A 21,671-nucleotide genomic window follows, 5' to 3' on the forward strand; every position below is an offset into this window, starting at 1 on the left:
AAAGATTATTACTTTGAAAGCTAAAATAGCAATGTTTGGTGGTTTTCTGAGGTCTGGTGCGAGCCACAAAATAAGTAGTTGGGAGCCGCATGCGGCCCCGAAAACCGAGTTTGAGAACCACTGGCTTAAAGTGTCAACTTAGAACCACAAATAAATTCCTCCACCCAACTTTTAAAATTCTTACCCCAATTAGGGGACCACTGGCATAGGACAGAAATCCAAGCTTATCATTTGGCAAAAAAATGGTTATTTTTCTCTTAAGTTAGACTTACTTGAAACATGGAAAGTACCATCATCACTTCTTCTAACTGAGGCATGTTGAACATGAAGCAGAACTGGGGGTAATTTGGCACTGGTTGGATATTTTGGTTCAGCATCATCCTGCAAAAATTAACATTTTGTTCTATTTGAATAAGAATCTAAAAATGCAATTTTATTCCAATGGATTTTTCACAATTCATTGCCAGAAATTACTTTTCTAGTTTTAGAATCCTAGTGTACAGTTATGTACTGCAGAAAAAAACTGCAGTGGTTGAAAAATTTGGTTCAAAGTTTTTGCTTTTTAACTTAATCAAACTTGGTAAAAATGCAACAAAACATTGTTAACGATTGAACTTACACTTATGGAAAGGTGGATATCATTGGCTTCGATTTTCATTGGCATAACTTCAGGTACAACATCATCTTCAAGAAAAGCACCTACAAAAAAATTTACTTGACAACTTACTCAAAATCACATTTACAAAGCATAACAAGGTCAACTAAGCCTCTTTAATGAAGTAGCTTGAAAAACTACCTGTATATAATAGAAAAATATACTGTGTATAGTAGGGATGTGCCAAAATTACAAATGTTCTGTTTGGTCGAGCACCGAGCATCTCACATTAATGCTCGGTGCTCGGCCGAGCACGCTCGGTGCATTATGACGTCACAAAAAATCCCCTTTCTACGTTTTAGCTCTACAAAGCCTCTTACGTCACCAGCGGTGTATTAAGCTGTTACAGGCCTCAGAAGTACACGTTTTTCCACAATCTAATACATTTGAAAAATCATTTGTTTTTGTTCATAGACACCCTTTCGAACACTAGTTACTTATGTTAGCAGGGCATGAATATGCAAATTTAATGCTCGGGTCAGTTTGCGCAACTGCTCGGCCGAGCACCGAGCATCAAAAACAGCGATGCTCGGTACCGAGTACTCGGGTTCTGGCTCGGCTCGGCGCATCCCTAGTGTATAGTATATTATACAATCACTAGAGTATATTATACAATCACCATCCCTACTACTAATGCAACTGATGCAAAACTCGATCAAATCAAATTAGACAGTGATTTTGTATCAGCAAAAAGGGAAAGTTTTGGAGAATTGCTCACCGATATTAGCTAGCGAGGATGCTTTTACTCCCTCCCTCAAGTGGTCAACATGAAGTTGAAGATTTCCAGTTGCAACGGCAGCTTGAGAGAAACGAGATGCATTTGGTCCTGAGTCGATTCGCATTCGAACAGCAGGAAATGAAGGGACATCAGAATGATTTATTTTCCCTGCAATGTGAAATGTTTGCTACTACATAAAAAATACACAAGACCATTTTAGCATTTGCTTTTTTCCAAAAAACGGAACATTGTGTAACCAAACCTGCAATTCTAATTGAAATCACAGTACGCCAGGCCCATTCAAGGTGTTATGCTTTATCAGCCAGTCACCAAGCATTCCCAAAAGGCAAATTAAAAAATCTAGTCTGCAGTGGGCTTCGAACCCAGAACAGGAATCTTTCCGGGACTCGCGCTCTATCAATCAAGTTACACAGGGTCAGTGGTAAACCCGTTGACAGTCAAATCATAATCACTGTCGCCTGCCTCGTATGCTGCGCATGTCACCTTCGTAGTAGGGGTTCGTCAGATTGACCAGTAATCAGTAAATGTTAATCTGTCAATCCCTAGTCTAAATCCCGTTTAGGTTTTTTGTCTTTATTTAAGATTAGAGCGCCATTGACTATTCGACAAAGTTTTTGCCCAGTATGATAATTTAAATTTACCTGGTGCTGACAACAGAGCAGCAGCGCCATCTCGTGTCATGTTTCCGAGTTCGTTTAGTGCCACCCGGTGTGCAACAACCTTAACACTGACATTGTCTCCACAAGAGTCCACGCACAATTCAACTCTACTATTGGCAGCTATTTGCAACACTGAGACCTGAAAACAAAAGGATTTAAAAGAGAATAATAGAAACACAATTTAGGAACCACATATTTATTGTAGTTATGCACTTACAAGTATTTAAATTGTGTCACATTTGAAAATGCAACAATATTAATGATCAGTGTGTCTTACATTTATGATTTTATTTTCAGAGAGCATAAAAAGTTTTACGATAAAAATGTGCAAGCAGTGCATAAATGACGATTCTACACCATAAATGGCACATTTTATGTGATTAAAAATGTAATTTACAATCAACTAGTACATTGCCAGATCAATAAAGACTAAATAAACGTTGTAGCAACATTTTGTTCATTCAGAAAAGTTTATTCTTTTTATGTTAAAGAATCAAGAGACGTAGTTTATTCCCCCAAAAATAGGTGAAAACAATGAAATTCATATGCCAGTCAAACACATACAACATTAACTGGGTATTTCACCTTTTCAGAACCAAGTTTTACTTTCACATCCTCAGGTACTTGGACTCCCTGATGAATGGGGGATAAACTTTGTTCCGAAGACGAAAAATCTGTCCCATTTTCTTCAACTACAGTTATTTGTGAGTCGGCCATAGTTGTTGGTTCGTCAACTACAAGTGATTGCCTAAAATAACATTTGCAATTAAATTAGTAGATAAGTAACTGCTAATGGGTAAAGTCTGTAAAATACAAAATATTTTTAGATTTGAGATGATATGGAACTTTAATAACTATGGGAAGTTCCCATTGGGAACCTACTTCTTTTATTATAATTCAAATTTTAAATTCAACAAATTTAGATTAGCCCTGAAGCCCTCATTTAGACTGGTCACAACGGCATACTCATATATACATCATAGTACACTGGGCCTATTAAAGGCATTATAACAAAGGCATTTAATATACTTGGTTCGGTATGACGCATTTAATAGGCCTGGTGTACTATAATTTTCAAAACAGGTTAAGAGTTTTTTACTGTTACGACAAGTCTAATATACTAAAATTGAGTGTGTGCTGATTGGTCATAGCTAGCAGTCATTTGACTAGAGGTGCAAGTAAGATACAACTATCTAGTAGTAAATTACACCCAAATTTTGTCCTTGTTGTTACATAACAGATTTTATCTGCATGACCCAGTAACATTTCCCAATGAGCCGGTACCCCACAGCACTCAGGCATTTGCAATGGATTAAAATATGCACAATTCAGCAAATAAAATGCATCAGCTTACAAAACGGATTTCATGGAACTATTGTTGTTGGATTCTGGTTTAGTAGTTGGTGGTTTTGGGTTTGGTGGATCGAACTCAAGTAAGACAAACTGGTTGTCGCTGCTGTTGCTTGATGTAATGGATGTACACTCATCTTCTTGTGATGAAACAAAGGAATTTATGGATGAGTCGAAAGATGCAGTGTCATAACCGCTGCTAGTCATCGTTGAAGATTTGCTGAGTCATAAAAATTGTTTTTTATTTCTTTTATTTTTAACTTTTTGTCATTAACCGGTAAATTTCATTAGACAGAAGTGATTTCGAAATTTGAAATCAGAAACATTTAAGATTTAATGATCAAATCATCTGCCTAATAACCCTATTACTTGAACTTTTATCCATGGACTTCATCTTTGCAGGATATCATAATTACTTTAAGCCCCCAGTATTTCTGAGGCTTGACCGAATTAAATTGGGTCAATATCAAAATGTTTAAATCAACAAACTATACAACTGACAATGAATTATGACATAAAATATGTTTGGTGCCATAAGTGCTGAAATCCAGAGTTTGTCAAATACAAGCTTGACCATATTCACATCATGATTTGTGTAGACTCTGAACACAGACTATATGTCCAGACCACAAAATCAACGCACCTGGTGGATACATTTTCACACGACGTGCTGCTTGTCAGGGGACTTCCGTTCAAATCCTTAAACCTGGTCAGCAATCGATCGTCAGCTTTTCTTCTGATCGCTTTCGCAGGATCTGTGTTGCCCCGTTTCCTGCCTGAAATGAACATAGTTAAGTACCAAATGTTTTCACCTATATTGTATGTAATAAATATATTTCTATCGATTTAAAGAAATCATTTCTGCTTTGTACCTCTTTTTTTATGAAACAGTCTAAAAATTCAACTGATCAGAAGCAAGAATCTTTCTTTTTAACATTCTATTGTCTGCGGGAGATTCCTTACACAACAAAAGTGTTTCAGCTGTATTGTATGCAATTAAGTAAATGATATAAATATTTTTTTAACCACATTAAAAACCAAACCTATGACATCACAGAAATATAAAGTGATGATGTATTTACCCTCTGAAATATATTTAATTGCACCCTTGGGTTTATTACCCACAGGTTAAGAACCAATGGCCTAAATCAGTGGTTCTCAAACTTTAGCGACGCCCTGGAAAAGTTTTCTGGACTTGCGACGCACCAGCAAATAAAAGTTAATGAGGAAACTTATTATTTAAGTTGTGTTTATTGATACAACAACAAAAAACCACGAAACGGAACTATTCTGCGATGCCCTTGGAAAATTGAAACGACGCACCAGGGCGCCGCGACGCACAGTTTGAGAACTACTGGCCTAAATGGTTGATGTTTTGTCACTAACTGCACTAATGGGATTTTATAGGTTAAAACAGTGTGTACTGTCTGCAGCTAATTTAAGTTACAAACTCTATGAGAAAAATGGCTTAAATGGACATAGTGTTGTAGCCAAACATACTCATTAAAGTTTGTTTTTGCTAAACCGGCAGATATAAACAAATCATCCAACGTTTTGATGCCTCATTCAGGCATCATCAGGGTAATATAGTGAGGCTTGAATATCCTAACTTACCATAAGTAGGGGAAGGGGGTAAAGATGCCCTTTCGGTTGGCACAGAATTAGGAACCACATTGTCTTCGCTAGGATATCGCCCCACCGGAAATCCCATGAGAGATGTGTCATCACCGAGAATGCTTACTGTGTCCGAGGAGCTGCATTCTGATGGAGCTGGGGTCAAAGGTTGAATTGTGGGGCTCATTAGGGGGTTCGATGAGATGGGACCTAAAGTATTACAAAGTGTAATTGCAATGAAGAATTGCATGCACTGCAGACAATTGCCAATGGCATATTCTGAGTAATTGCAAAAATTAGTGAGAATTGTGATCAAGAGAAAAAAGGGAAATTGTACATGTTATTAACCTTTTTGTAGTGTTTATACACCATGAAAAACTGTTTCATTGTATAATAGTGCCTTTACAAAATGCCAAATCCTTAAACATTTTAACCGGTAAAAATCAAAAAAATGATGGCTACACTAGCCAATGCGGCCGATCTCTCGTCACCAGCTGCACTGATGAGACCTTATAGGTCGAAACAGTGTGCACTGTCTGCAGCTTATCATTTATTGGCTCATATGCTTTTACATTGATACTGTGACACTGAGCCGACTTCACTGTGGTTCCCAAGCAGTTGCTTGGCCACTGTGAGCCAGTTTCATTTGTGCTGTATGCCCAGTTGTGGCATCGCACAGACTGGGTGATGTATGGGGTTGTACCCTGTTGCTCACCACAAACTGGAGTGCCGTTTGATGGCTACACTAGCCAATGCGGCCGATCTCTCGTCACCAGCTGCACTGATGAGACCTTATAGGTCGAAACAGTGTGCACTGTCTGCAGCTTAAAAATCAAAAACTTTTAGCATGTTTGTGTAAGCTTGAAGCAATACCATATATACCTAGCACGAAGCGTAAGAGAAAATTTATCGTTAATGGAGATGATGTAGTCAAATAAAAATATTTACTTGGAGGTGAGACCGCTGATTGTTGGCTTTCGGATTCTGACACAGTCTCCACATCGCCATCCAGTGATGGTTCAAGTACGAGATAAATACTTGCATCAGGAAGTTGGACTCTTACACCACTTGACATCGCTGGTGCACCCGGGGTTTGCTGTAGTGGGCTAAAAGTGCTGCAAAGAAATGGATTTGAAATTACTTTTTGTTATCTATTCTAGAATAAATAATATAATCACTTATTTTTAAGTTGAATACCTTGCTACATGACATTTTTTTGTTTAGAAAATCTTATTTAAACCATTGATGTCATTTTTAGGCAGAAAATTTATTGAGAAAACGGTTGTTTTTGTAACAAAACTTTACTTCACAAGGAACACTATACACAGACTTAAAAAGTAATTTAATCATAAACATAACTACCAAAGTACTGCTGTATATAGAATACATCATGCAGACATTTCAACAATCTCTGTTGTCTGTTGAAATATCTGCATGACGTATTCTATATGCACCAGTACTTTGGCAGTTATGTTTATGATTAACTTGAATACACAAACCTGGTGTTCAAAGTCCCTGAAGAAGAGGATTTGTCTGAAAATATAGCATCTGTGTCGTTGTAGACTTTCTCTCCAATTCCCTGTATCGATTCGGCCAAACGCAGAAGAAATTGAAACTGATAATGATCCAACATTATTCGGAGAGGCTGAAACCACAAAAATTAACACAATTATGTCACAAAAAATTAAAAAAATGTGAAACTTTTCAGAAAAAGTCACTTCATAAAGCACAATCTTCTTGTATAGTCTGCAAGTGACAAAAATACTGATATTTAACACATCTGCCATAAAGTATCTGTTTGGGCCTCTGACATGATTTTGACAGCATTTCTCTTTGAGCCCATATTTAGTGACAAAAAAGATACAATGTATGCTGCTTTTGGGCATAAAAGTAAAATCTGAGAAAAGTAATGGAGTGACAGTTAGAAGTGTAAACTGGAATGTTTAAGTATATGCTACTCACACTGTCTGTGTCAACTAGAATGTATGTGGAGGCTGGACCATTCATTGCAGTGCAGGCTGTAGGTGGTATAGGTTCAATTGGAGACTCTAAATTACACAATAAAAGAGGTATTTACAAATTGTGTGCAAACATGTCCAGAATTTCCAAGAAAAACATCACATTTTCACACAAAATCTATTACTAACACCAAACAAAATTACCAAACTACAAGAAACAGAGGTGCTCAACTAATAGAGGTTTTTCTAGGATGTGCAAAGTGCATAATCTTTGGGGTCAGTTTTATAAATATACAGCAAGCCTTGGTTCAAATATTTGTGCTGATTAGGCGAAGATCCAGACAAACCGGTGTCGATTAGTTAAAGTCTAACTACATAACAAACCATTTTATTGAGTTTGGTACAAATTAGACCAATATTCGGTTTAACCAAGTTTTTTTGTACTTCAGTAAGAATTTATGTAATGCTCATGTCATTTTTACGCTAAAGTTTCAAACGAATTTCTTGCAAAAATATTTAACTTAAGGTGAACACTGCAAACCAATCCGTGTCAATTTTTATGGATTTCATGTGAGTGTGATAATTATATTGAAAATTGAAGAGTTACTAGAAAAGTTTTGTGTTATTAGTAACTATGAAAAAAGTCCAGAATCAGTGTTTTAACACTTAAAAAACAACAGATCACAGAAACTACAGATAACAGATTACACATTTTGAGCATGCAGAAAGAAACAACAGCCACGACAAACCTTCTATGGTACCTCGATAAAACTCCAGCAGTTTCTTGTTTTTGCGTCGACATTTCCGGTCTTCGCTTTCTGCCGAGTCATCGTCAACTTGCTGACTCACATCACTTGATGACAACGAAGAGGTAGAAGTTGGTGATTGCGGCAAAGAATTTGCAATCAGGGAGGCTGCGGGTTTGACCCTTGAACTTTTCTGTGGTTTTCGACCTTGATCATATGCAATCACGTGATCGTGACTTTCGATTGTTATAACATCATACTCATCTGCTTGCAAAGGATCACTATTTAGTAATATTTCGCTATGCTTTGGCGAGGATGTTATATTTGTATCTTCGGAATTTGTTTTTGTCACAAAGTCGCTATTTTTAGAAATCCACATTGATATTGGTAAGGAATCGATAAACGGTAAAGTTCTTGGTTGTTTCGATGGGGAATTGTTCTCATTTTTATTACTGGGTGGAGATTTCATGATAAAATCGACCCAAACTTGACGAAGCCACACCGACCAAACATCATGTAGAGCTTTCCTTTTCAGCGCAGCACCTGGTGTAAATGAAAGTTATTAAATGTTTGCAATGATGGAAATGGCATTACATACTTTAACATTGTGAAACTTATACTACAGACCCATATGCATTTGGGTATGTTTAAGTGTTTTTGTGTCTACAATTTTAATTTCTTAATATCTATGCATTGTTAGACTGATATATGTGTGTCATATTTGCCATGAAAGGTGATCTACACAGGACATTAAATAATTAGTAAAAAATGCAATTGCCAGAGGTATTGAGTTTAAATTATGTCTGGCAGCAAAAGTTCAAACGGAAAACCATTTCTTTGATGGCAAACACTTAATTGAAAAAAGTTTATTAGTTGCTAATTGCAAAGAGCTTAGATACTTGAAGTAGCAAAGTACAAAATGTGAGTGTGTTAAGAAATGTAAAGGCCTTAAAAAGATTTGATTAAATATCATTTTTGCAATGAGCTCTAAACGTATCGCAATTGGAACCCACTTGTTAATCTTGGACAAGCTGAATCTACAGCAAGTTTAACAGGGATGTCGTCGCCCTTTGCATGACCTTGAAAGCACTTGTGAAGAAAATCAAGGTCATGACCAACTTCATGTGGAAATGAGGATGGATTGCTAAATGGTAAAATTACATTAAAATCAGGTATTAACTAGAATAACATACATTGTTATGCTTTCAGTTTTTTTTAATGAGGCAAAAAGTTTACAGCGCAAGCAAATCGCTTTGTATTTGCATTTTACCACAATTAAGCATCAACAAACAACAAATGCAGACATATATACATAACAACATTTTACTACATTTATCTGGCAAAAAGTATCAAGTAAATTGCTTTGTATTTTACCAGGTTTAAGTATCAACAAACAAACAACAAATACAGACATATATACATAACAAATAAAATGTAGGATATGACATGTTGTTAATATTGTTGTTTGTGTTGACAATATGTATAGCTTTGATATAATGGTGAAAATGCTGACCTTGCAATAAATGAAGCTTCGATTGTTTCAAGCAGTTTTGTCAAAGACTTTCTTGAGCAATTGTTTCCGTTTCTACAATTTGTCACTGAAAAAAGTTTTTATTAGCACAAAAAGGGTCGAACATTTAGACATTCCAAGGAGTAATATGTTGTGTTATTTACCAGTTGCTTGTGAGATTTGGATTTCAATTCCCTCAGGAGTGTTTAAATCATCTTTATTCATAGCAGATGGAATGAAAATCTACAAAAAACAACCGTGTTGTTAACATGGAATTGTCTTTGTCCGATTATTTGGGCAACAAATATAAATTGCAAAAATTACTTTAAAATGGTGAACATAAACAAACATATTAGGAACCAATTGTTTTCAAATATTAAAAAAAAAGTTTCAAAGAAAAATGAGGAACAAAATAGGCACTTTTTACATTTATATTTTCCACTTTGTTCCACATAGATAAGAGCAGTGGTGGGATTCAGCCAGTTCGCACTGGTTCTACAGAACCGTCTCACGAAATTTTATGAGATTTTATGAGACTGGTTAGCATTACTTGTTACTGTCAATGGAATTTTTGCAACAGAACTGGCGAAAAAATATGACTTCTGTGATGTAAGCGGCTGAGAAAAAATTTAAATCCCACCACAGGATAAGAGCACAGTCTTTCAAAGGTATTTTACTAAACCGTTAACAATGGCAAATTCAAGGTAACAATGGAAACAAAACTTGACTTGAAACAAACAAAAGATCACAAAAAAGTATTTTACTCACTTTAGGCATCAAAGTTTCGATCCTTATGTCAACATGATCTTCCTCCTGTTGGTCGTCACTTGTTATGATGATTCCCAGGTCTTCCAACATCTTCTGTACAGATCGGATGGTGGAGAGAGCTAGCTGGTTGCACCACAGAAGCGAGGGCCAGTGCGCACGGACCAGAGGAGCATTTACCCGCAGGAAAATGTTATTATGGGGTGCTGGTTGGAAATATAGGCATTGGATATTTTTAAACTGCATGTATTTTTATTTTTAGAACACAACAATCGACACCTATAAATGGAAAGATGAACAAATTGTCCAGATTTGATCCATTTTGGACGTTGTTTAAAAAATTGACCCATTTTACCATCTGTGAAAGTTTCATTTAAATCCACCAAAGATTTCGGGGTTAAGTGCATTGACAAACTTCACGGCAGAAAAAAAAACAGAAATCAAGATTTAGGAAAGGGGACCCATAAAAATGTTGGTATTTTATGACAAGGTATAAAAAAGGTCACTACAATTTACCTGGGTAGTCCCGTCCGTCGGGGAAAAAATAATCAGTCACTATAGCGCAGCCTAGTGGCATGTCATCAGGAAGCAATAGCTCCTTGCGCTGGGACGAGATGATTTTGTCATTCGACCTTTCCTTGTCAGAAGAGGAAGAGACCTACAACAACAACACAAAATAGAAAAAGACACATTTTTTGAAAAATCATGTTAACTCAACTTAAATTGCATTTCTGTCTGTAAATCAATGCTGTACAGGTAACTCAGTAACAACAGGTGTCAATATTTTGAAGTGGCATTTTTATGTCAAAAATGTCTCTTCAATCATTAACTTATAATGGGCGGGTATTGTAAAGCTGGCTGTATTAATGCCATACACACCTTGGAGGAATGTAGGCACATGTTATACACAGAAAAGAGGTTTGTTAGAATTTGTCTATACCTGTCCAACTTCCAGATCACCAAGTCGCACAATGAAACAACTTTCCTGCAGTTTGGAGTTTTGTCCCGAACCTGCATTACACAAAAATGTATTGTATAATGTTCGTTCACATAAACAAACTAATTATGACCACACATAAACCAATCGAATGCATTTGTCTAAACTCTAAACCTAAAACAAAATAGGGGTGGTACTAAATACCGTATGATACAACATGTTGCCGCATGGTACTGCTTACAATAAGGCAAAGTGTGTGAAATATTAAAATACAAGCCCCAACAAGGGTAAGTGTGAGCAGACTGTAGTATTATTTCAATTACAAACCCACCCAACCCGAGTAGCTCTAATGCGGTTTCATATGGCAACATGTGGTATACCATGCGGTAACATGCAGTATTTTATACTACCGACAAAATAGAATATTGCCTTTTTGGCTCATTTGGGCAAATCCTGCTTTCAATGTGCTGCCATGTTATTGAAAACAATCGGAAAACGAAAACAATATCCTGTTGTTTATTTTTAGGGATTGGCTTTGACAGTTTGCAAACTAATAAAACCAATAAAAACACAATGTTTATGATTTAACATGCAAATGTCTACATACCCAACTGTCCCGTTGCCATAGCAGCCTTCTTTAGTTCAACAAAATCTTTTCGAAATTTATTTATATTTTCCTCGGCCCACTTATCCCTGGATGATGCAATTTCACTGTACTGACGAAAATGTTTGCGACTCTTACCTGAAAAACAACATATGTATGTTAAAAAAAATTGGCCACTGTATAATGGAGAATTGCAAACTTTTCAATTCATATTCAAAGTCTCACATAACATTCTGTATTACCTAAAATGTTTGAGATTTAGCACAGATAACATTTGAAAGTTTTTTATAGAAAACAATTATGATTGACCTATATTTCAAAATATTGATTATTTTACTGAAAAACTGTAATATTTTTCTCTCTATTATCTTTATTAATTTTCAAATCACAATACGCCAGGCCCATTGAAGGTACCATATCGAATCAGCCGGTCACCAAGCATTCACCACCATATGGCAAGGTGTAGGCTAGAAAAATTTAGCCTGAGGTGGGATTCAAACCCACGACAGGAGTCTTTCCGGGACTCGCGCTCTTATTAATTTTTAATAAAAAAGTAGACAAAAAAAGGTTTACAACACTTGTATACAACCCAGCAACAGTTAAGCCAACTCTACATTACTACTCAAAGTATTTCAGTTTCAGTAAAACAAAATGAATACAAAATGGATTATTTAACAGTCTAAGAATGTCATTCGACAATTGATAACTTGTTTTGCAACAGGGTTACACCGATTAAAAACTTGTTTTTCTTACCAGCTTGGTGATTAGGATAATGATCGACTTGTACAGAATAAAGTGTAATAAGTATTGCTCCACCTTCTACCACTTTCTTGTATGTCGCTAAAAACACAACCACAGTGATGAAACAAAAGTAGTATTGCTATAAACAAGTCGATAAATATTGTACAAGCATTTTTTATTTCCCTGAATAAAATGTTTCACAAATTTGCCTTAACCAATAGTTAAAGTAAACCAGTTTTTTTGCACACAAATCTAATTAATTGCATATTTTGTCTTATTGCAGGGTAATTTCTAAAGAAAACTATAGCCAACGTTAAAAGCTGAACTTATCAGATGATTAAAAAACTTCAAGAATTGTCTGCAAAAAATGTCCTATATTTTTGGTGGAAAAAATCAACATTAAAAATAGTTGCATTTCTAAAAAAACGATAATCAATTCCATGTGTGTATATGTTATACGATGAATTCATGCTGATTTAACATACCTTCTGTGTTATCGGAACCATCATCACATATATGCAAGTCAATTCTATCGATATCTACATGTAATGAAGTCTCCAATATAAGATGTTGGTTAAAATACTGATTTGTGGACGGTGAAGTCAATAAATTGTCAGGTGTGGTAATTGACACTGGTGAATTTGGCTGGTAAAAAAAATAACAGTTAAAATACAATTCAAACATGTTAAATAAATAAAAACAGTTAAGGCTTGGGTGTTTATTTTTAAATCAATGAATTTGTGAGAAACAACAAACATGTGTAACCTTTTTGGTCAAATTGTACATGAACCTGTTCCAGACTAAATCTTCAACACAAAGTTAAATTTAAAAAAAATTTCACTAGTCTAGTTAACTAAAAGTTAAACAACCACTTGATGTTCGAAATTGCCCCAAAATAGACACAAAAAACATATAAATTTCATAGATATGAAGTCTAGGTTCAAAAAGATAATTGAATAAAATTGCAAAGTCAAAAAAGTGTTGGGAATTTAGTAAAAAACAAATTGCCAGCGAAGTAGAATAAAACGCATTCATTTTATTAAACAGATGTTTTTTACTAAAGCTACAATTCTGTGTCTAGTGTACCTATGATGTGAATTTGATATTCTCATAATTCTTATGTGAACAAAAGTTTCCTAATGAGTTTGTCTTTGTTGGGTCAAAGACCACCAGACAACTTTTGTTGTTACAGTAAACCTCACGGGAACCAATGTTTTTCAAAAACTAGAAAGCAATGTTTTTGGACTTTACATACCACATTAGCTTGAGGGGCACTTGCTGCACGGTCTTGTTTAGATTGCTGTTGCGAGCGTTCAATTGTTTCCCTAATAGACTTCACACATAGTAGAGCTGATTGGACTTGTGCGTCTGTCAAAACCCACAGAAGGTCATCGAACTGAATGTGCAATTGTGAAGCTAACACCGACAGATCTGAAACCTAAAAAGGGAAAAGTATGAGTTGTTAGCTTGAACTGTTCAGGACACAACTACACTTAAACATTTAGGTCCTTATTATCTGTGCACCATATACAGTTGTTACATGCTTAATAGTAGGCAATTGGTGCATGAAGGTTAACAGTGCAATAGCTATGAATCGTTATTTTACACTATATGCAGGGTTGCCATCGACTTGAAACCAAAAATAGGGATAATGGAAAAATGAAATTTTCATATGAATAGAAACAAACGTTTTTGAACAAATCTTTGCATTTATACGAGCCATGACATATCATATGCAGTATTTTGGCCAGAAACAATTCATTCCAGCAACACCTTGTTCGTAGAAAATACTTTGTACATCTCCTGGCAGCTCAGGTCTATAGGTTTATGTTACTTGTAGCAAGGATTTGACCAGTAAATGTTGAAAATAAGACAAAATAAAAACACAAATCAAAATAAGGACATTTCTAAGAAAAAAGGACAATGCATTTTTCTAAGACACTGCCCTTCAAAATAAGGACAAATCTTAGAAAAAAGGACGGTATGGCAACCCTGACTATATGACATGGAAATTCAAAGATAGTTAGTTTGCATTAATGTGAAGGGGGTTCTATACTGTCATGATTTCTAGGAAAATGATTGGGTTAAAAAAAAGCAACAATTGCAATATGATATAAATAAATGAAAAAAAATGTTCACAAAATGTAATGATAGTTTGTTTTTATATACACGGGACGTTTACCATAAATATCTCAAAATATATATATAAGCAAGCTATTTAGATAAATGTCAGTGGTTACCTTAACAGTAATTCCAGTATAAAAGCTAAAATATATTTGAATACAAACTAGAAGAGTGGCTTTCTGATATACTTCCATTTTATATATTCTATACGATATTTACCAATTAACTATACACATCATTTGATCTACACATATGATTGTTTTTGTAAACAAAAACTGATGGGTCCCCACACGCGCGTTTGTGCGGATTTACAGTAAACAAATGTTGCGGTGATTTTTACATTCTTAAGGACAAATTTTTAGAAAGCATTAACGCAACAATAAAAAAAAATTGTTCGTATTCTTTTTGCACTATTATTGTCATGTAATTACAAAATTAAAAAAACGTAACAAAGACTTAAATCTAATCTCTTGCTTTGACCCAGATATAGTCCTCCAAGGTCGGGTTTTGAACAAAATTTTTTTAGAAAGCTGTAACAGTTGTGTTACAGACACTTTAAATTAAAAAGCAATTTGCTACAAGTGTATACATAACAAATTGTTTTTCATTTAACTTTGTTTCGCAAAACGAGTACCATTGACCAGTAGTAACCTCTCAGGGTGCACACGCCAAACGACTGTTTGACCTTTTGACACCGTTTTTAATAGCACGCCGTCATTCGTGTTCAACAATACTGTTAAGCCTAATTTATACATGCCTTGAGTATTGACTCCTTAATTGATTGTCAAAAAAACGCTACGTTATGAAGAAAGTTCTGAGCTGTGTTTGTAATACCGACTAGTTGACGTTAAGTAACCCGTGATCATGCGGCAGCCAACCTGACAACGAGCATTTAAAAAAACATTTATTTGGCAAAACTCAAGTTAATTTTTTCATCTTAACTTTTATTAACAAAGTTTTTCTTGACATATACAAAACCGAAGCACGGTTATTAGGTTTAAATCACGTCATAGGTGTAAAACCTTCGCCAAAACTGAAAATGTGAGTGACCACTTAATAAAACGACATAGCATTGCTGTGCAAAACAGCTGATTTCTAATCACTGAAACGACGTCTCGTAAAACGTCTGTCCGACGTCAAGCTGAGCCCTCCCGCTATCGTAAACCAGTGAGTTACTCTCTTGGTACTTCTGCCTACAGTGTCTTTCTTGACCAAACGGGCGTTAGACACATTTATGTTTCGGGGGCCTATGGGTGAACCTCTGGGTCATACGGGGTCAAAATTCACATGGACCATCTTTAGACCAATATCTGCAATGTGTGTAAATTTGAAAAAGTTTGAACCATTCTTTCTTGACCAAAACGTGGGAACAATAGCCGCGCTACAAATTTCACGTTTTGGGGTGCTGTGGGTGAACCGGGGGATCAAACGGGGTCAAAATTTACATGGACCATCTTTAGACCAATATCTTTAATGTGTGTAAATTTGAAAAAGTTTGAACCATTCTTTCTTGACCAAAACAAGGGAACAAATCTGCGTTAGAAAGAAAAAAAGAAAAAAAGAAAAAAAGAAAAAAAGAAAAAAAAAATACGGACAAAAACAATATGTGTCCCCTTCAGGGAAGGGGCCCATAATAAACAATGGGAATGGGAATGGATTGATTTGGCTGCAATCAATTAAGAAAACAAAAATATCCATTAAATATTTATAAGGGTGCATTTGAGACCACTTAAACAGACGTTTTACAATCCGAGTAAGATTATCGACAAAATTTCGTTGAAAGTAGTTCCAACAAAGCCTTGCATTGATTGCTGTCTGCTTAAGCAGCACAGTGCTTTGCATTTACAATGTCACATGTATAGCAATTATGCTAATTCAAGGAAATTGCCTGACAAGACACTAGACTTGATACACTGCGTGTTAATAGTGCCATTGTCATCAAGTGCTGCGCACAAGTGCTTTAAAATCAACATTATTGCATAATGGTGTTAACAGAACACCAAACTCACATCTTTTCTAGTTTTAACAAATCATTTTTGACAAAAAAAATAGAGTAATTTTTGTTTTGTTAAAACATTCACTTCAGGTTTTTTACATTTATTTCATTTGAGAATGACACAAGTTTCTGTCCAAATGTCATGTATTTAATTGCTTCTTTCTCAAAAGTTTTCCTCTTAAAAACGCCAGTATATCTATAGTCAAATACTATTCTAAACCTCAGCATTTAGCTAAAAATATTTGCAAAACTAAAAAGCGTATAGCCTGGACATCAAGTAAAATTAAATCTCTATGCTATACCATGAAAATTTATCGTTTTTGGTTGCAAGGTAATTTTTTCAACACTCACCTTTCTGCGTAGCACAATTTTTATCTGGGCTTGGTTAGTGATGAGTCTTATTGGAGTTGTAAGTCCACTTCCGACTGAAGATGTCGCACTGTCCACTGCAATCCGCATTGTTTGCCATGTTACTTTCTTGAATGTAAGGACCTAGCAACAAATATCTCATTTTAACTACGAACGATTTGATGTAGATCATTGTGCTACTTTAGAAAGCAAAATGGTAACAAAAAACAGGTTTACAATTCACATGTTTTGTGGTGATCGATTTAGATGTTATATTTGTTGAAAAAAAAGTTAATTTTGTGTTGGCTGACAGGTAAATTAAAAGTTAAACACAAGTTAGAATCAATCGATTGAGTAGTATCTGACCCCTGACAGGCAGCATACTTAACTACGATCACTGTTTTTTCCCTAAGTATAACTTTAAATATGGAAACAAGTTTCCAAAGAAACACAATCAGTCGATAATGCTAAAGAAAGTATATGTTTCACCTATTGGCATTGTCAGATTTTAAATACAAGCTATTACAATTAAATATAGTGAGATAAGATTTTTACCCACAAAACTACAGTTAAGAAATTCGGAAGTTAAAACAGCTAACCGTTATGTTTACATTTTTTCTGAACATACTATTATAGCAGTGACCAGTTAAGGTTCATGGTCAGTTAATGAGGTTTGCTGGGCAACTAAACGAATCATAATCAGATGTTCAAAGTGTGCACCACATGATATAACTCATATGACTGCCATTGTTGACTTATGGCCATCAAAAATCGGACCCAAAATACACAGATTCATGCAGTCAATGTAAAACGCTGTACAGCATGACATGTCAAAAAAGGTCAAAGCATACAAGTAAGTCTATTGTGTTTTCTTAATACTTGCGAAACTTAATTGAACAAGGATATAACCAGCCTTTTTGTGGCCCTGGTATACAATTATGTTATTTATAGTGAATATTCAGATACTTTCTCTATTTTACACAGAGAAAAGCATTTAGCATCAATGGAACAAACAATTTATGGCCAAAAGCAGTTTCACATACACATTTTTGTTGCAGCTGTAATACCAACCTGTCCACATTCTTTGTTCAATATCCTCGTAAATCGCAAATCTGCTTGTTTGCCATCTGGATCAGTACTGTATACCAATAATTGGGAAAGCTAGACCAAGAAAAGAGTAAAAAAAATTTTAGAAAAAATAAAATGTGTATGAAATACATAAAATTTAAACAACAAAATATTTACTGTTTTTTTTTAGATAAATCAATTTTAGATAACAATATTTAGATAAATCAAAGCAGTTTTGTAAACGTAAATTTTCTGAATATTGACCAGTGGCAAAGATTTCATGCCATAATGTGTAAAACAGGTGCATCTCAGTTTTAGTGTAATATGTAACAGCAGAATTATCACAGCAAACTTAAAATATATCTTTGTATCTGTGTTGTGACTATGAAAAAAAAAATAACCTGAAATTCAGCTTTAAATACAGCAGAAGAAAAGTTGACACTGATGGAATTAATCCGAAGAGCGATTCCCTCCAAAACTTTTTGTATAAATCCATAACTCAAATCTCCACTGAAAAGCAGAAATGTTAGTCAAAAAAGTGAACTAAAATCTAAGAAGATATTAACATGTTGCGTTAACAACTTGCTCAAGTGGGACTTTTTATAGGCCACAAAATGTTAAAATATTGACTAAGTGATTTAGTTATTCCTTTGGGGACAGACACAGATGTCATGTGTGTGTAGGCAAATTGCATTTAAAATGTCAGTGTAGTACCAAAGTCCACTGCTATGAAGCTGTTATATCTAAATCTCATCTAATCAATTTAATCATAAACATAACTGCCAAAGAACTGTTGTATATATATAGAATACATCTCGCAGGCGTTGCAACAATCTCTATTGTCATCATCAGTGCACTGAAATATACCAGTTTCTCGGCAGTTATGTTAATGAATAAATCCATGTATTTCAAGTCCATGTATAGTGTCCTCATCTAATCAACCATTTAACATTACATTGTTGGCATATATATTACCTATGCCAAGAAAATGTGATAAAACCTCATACCATAAACAATAAAGACAAAAACAATTGACACAGATTAGTTATTCTTTTGTTTCTTTTGCATATTGTGGGTGTTATGTCCCAAGCTAGACATGGGCAAAACCATTTATAATCAACTATAGCACAAATAACATGATCTAAAAATTCTTGCCTAAACCATCATTTTATCTTAAATCTGTTTTGCATACACCACTAGAAAAACTTTCATGTACACTAGTGACATGCATTTTGACAACCACTTTCACAGTATACCAGGCTTGCAAGGAGGTTACACTTAACCCAGCTAGCTTTCCAAGCATATACAATTATACATACACAAGTATGTTCATTATTTTACCTTGACGCTGATGCCTCGATGGGAGATGGTCCATTAGGGGGCCGAGGCTTTTCACAAGTAACCATATCCAACTCGACGGCATCAAGAAACTGAAGATGAAAAAGAAAAATGTTAATTTTAGAACAGACATTGAATAAAGTAATTTCATTGTCACAAAAAACTTACAATAGTAATTGCAGTTCCTTTAAGTTTTGTCCATGGTATCTAAAATAAAAGCGAAATTAAAATCTGCTTTCTATATCTAAACATAGACACAAAACCAATTTTATACATACAGTAAAATAAACGTTACAATTAGAAACTCATCAGTAATGATGTGACGTTGCTAAAAACTTGTTTTGCCTGTGAAGTTAATATTTCCAATTATACACAAACCAACTATATAATAATCACTTAATGCCTCTTAAAATGCTCGGACTTAAAGACACATTGTAACACATGTAAAAACATCAACTGCCTAAAATATTTCCAGGATAACTAGATTGTTGGTTATTGTAAAATGTTGGGCAAATTTGTGGGCTGTAAAAAGTTTTGATTTAACAGCTTTATTACATCAAAAATTCTTCTCAAAAAAGCTAATTTGGTTAAAATTTCTTTCAGAAACAAAAATTTAGTGCATCACAGACAGAAACTATGTTGTTTTAAGTACCTTAAAATCTACTATAGAGTTATAATATGTCTGACAGCAACATTATATGTACCGCTATATTGGTGTTATACCTTCACATGCACTTTATTGCATTTTGCGTGGTTAATTTGAAGCCATGTCGGTAGGTTGATTAGGTTTTGTATGGCGACGCAGTCTAGTTCAAGATTGGACAATTCACCCTCGCCACGTAAAGTGCTCAGTTGAATACTATCAGCTGAAAGATTTTTGGCAAACCTGGAAACAATTTGTATTATTATTTTTTTAATTTTAATAGTTTACATGAATATACAAAAAATCTATGTACAGAATACAGTGTGGAAATGACTTAATTTTAGTTAAAAATAAAGATAACTAAATTAAAAAGTGGAGATAAGAAAAATGTATACACTATAAAACATGAGTAACAGGACTTACTTTAACTGACAGTTGTAAAATTTGGTACTTTTTGTACTCTACATAGTAGTAATAAAGTTACACAATGTACTTTTTACTTCTTACTAAGTATTCAATTTAGAGTTTGGAAAAGGTTTATCAAAGTTACAATATGACCAAAACATGATATTTTAACTTATTTCACAAACTTACTTTGACAAATGCTTTAAAATCTGTTTCTTGATTAATCCAGCCATGGTTGCATCACACAACAATTTCACCAAAACTTTCAAATATAAGCGCTTCCGATATCTTTTTAATAGTTCAAGATTCAAGTCATTTTCTAGCTCTTTTTTTGTTTGGTGAAATTCTAAATGCAGTAACTGCTTAAACATAAAACAAACAGTTTTTTTCATCAAAAAATGATGCATTTTTGTAGACTTTATGTTTTTTGTTGTCAAAACAGCAACAAAAAAGGCTAAGAGACTGTTGCTTAGGGTCTCAGGAATTTGATGTGATAATTAAAGTATGTTTAATAAATTAAGCAACTTCTTACTTTATATTTAAGATTGAGAATAAACACATGAGGTTTGTGGCAACAGAACTGAAAAGCAAAAGATAACAATATGGCCTGGGTGGTACTAAACACTGCATGGTACACCCGTACACCGCATAGTATACTGCATGGTTTGTGGAATATGAGAATATAAACCCCAACAAGGGTAAATGAGATCGGGTTGTAGTGTTATTTAAATTGCATACCCTCACCCCAACCCAAATAGCTCAAACCGCTTTCAAAGGCCCACAAATTATAATTTCCGCAAAGTATATGTGTGTCATTAAAAATGTCCTAACATGCAGTATTTACTATGTAGTAGTACCACCACCGATATGTCCAGGGCATTCTTCGGTGCATATGTTTTACAAAATACAAAACAAACATGGTAAGATATTCGTTTGCAGTTTTTTGTAGAATTATTTTATGTAATTCTTTAGAGTGAGTAGTTCGAAATCGACACGAGATTTATGGATGAATTCCTGGGAATTTTTAAGCGAGAAACAGGAACTACAATTCAATATCACTTCATAACTCATTATTTGTAAAACTTGACTCATAAATAGGTATGGGGTCGCAGTCCCAAGCGTCTAGATCTAGACTCTGTTCACTTGTCGATCAGGTAAAAAATCTGAAAAAGTATTGGTTGACATTTGACATGCGTCTCCCAAACTATACTGTGTGTGAAATTAAACTAAAACCTTCTTTGTGACTTTTACATTAGTCAATTTTTCAATTAATAGTGAACATAAACCTCACACATAAGTAAAAATAAACTAAAAACTCATTAATAATCTTACCGACTAGCTTCTTAATTTCTCGTCTTCAATGTCTGTTGCGTGCAATAATTGCTTTTCGCTTGACTGCCCAAGCGCAGAAGTCAGCAATAAAAACACAATTTGGGAATCCTGACAAGAAGCAGGAACACTCCTTCTTTTT

General features: G+C 34.7%; 1 protein-coding gene across 1 annotated transcript in view; it reads right to left on the minus strand.

Annotated features, from left to right (window-relative positions):
- Nucleotides 1-21,590, minus strand: part of LOC145227791 (bridge-like lipid transfer protein family member 3B) — a gene marked incomplete in the record, with an annotated part of 23,171 nt that extends 1,581 nt beyond the window's left edge. The window contains 30 exon segments of the mRNA XM_080092700.1: nt 273-381; nt 620-699; nt 1,374-1,541; nt 2,036-2,192; nt 2,639-2,801; nt 3,408-3,623; nt 4,047-4,179; nt 5,018-5,227; nt 5,966-6,132; nt 6,517-6,662; nt 6,980-7,065; nt 7,725-8,264; nt 8,735-8,865; nt 9,235-9,319; nt 9,396-9,474; nt 10,000-10,202; nt 10,513-10,654; nt 10,937-11,007; nt 11,541-11,675; nt 12,291-12,377; nt 12,764-12,923; nt 13,534-13,716; nt 16,750-16,890; nt 17,818-17,907; nt 18,216-18,324; nt 19,156-19,244; nt 19,321-19,359; nt 19,876-20,038; nt 20,390-20,546; nt 21,533-21,590. Coding sequence (XP_079948826.1) covers nt 273-381; nt 620-699; nt 1,374-1,541; nt 2,036-2,192; nt 2,639-2,801; nt 3,408-3,623; nt 4,047-4,179; nt 5,018-5,227; nt 5,966-6,132; nt 6,517-6,662; nt 6,980-7,065; nt 7,725-8,264; nt 8,735-8,865; nt 9,235-9,319; nt 9,396-9,474; nt 10,000-10,202; nt 10,513-10,654; nt 10,937-11,007; nt 11,541-11,675; nt 12,291-12,377; nt 12,764-12,923; nt 13,534-13,716; nt 16,750-16,890; nt 17,818-17,907; nt 18,216-18,324; nt 19,156-19,244; nt 19,321-19,359; nt 19,876-20,038; nt 20,390-20,433 — 4,126 coding nt within the window.
- Between the last annotated feature and the right edge of the window lie 81 nt (nt 21,591-21,671).

Source organism: Phallusia mammillata, chromosome 5 (genome assembly GCF_965637545.1).
Source record: "Phallusia mammillata chromosome 5, kaPhaMamm4.hap1.1, whole genome shotgun sequence".
NCBI lineage: Eukaryota > Metazoa > Chordata > Ascidiacea > Phlebobranchia > Ascidiidae > Phallusia > Phallusia mammillata.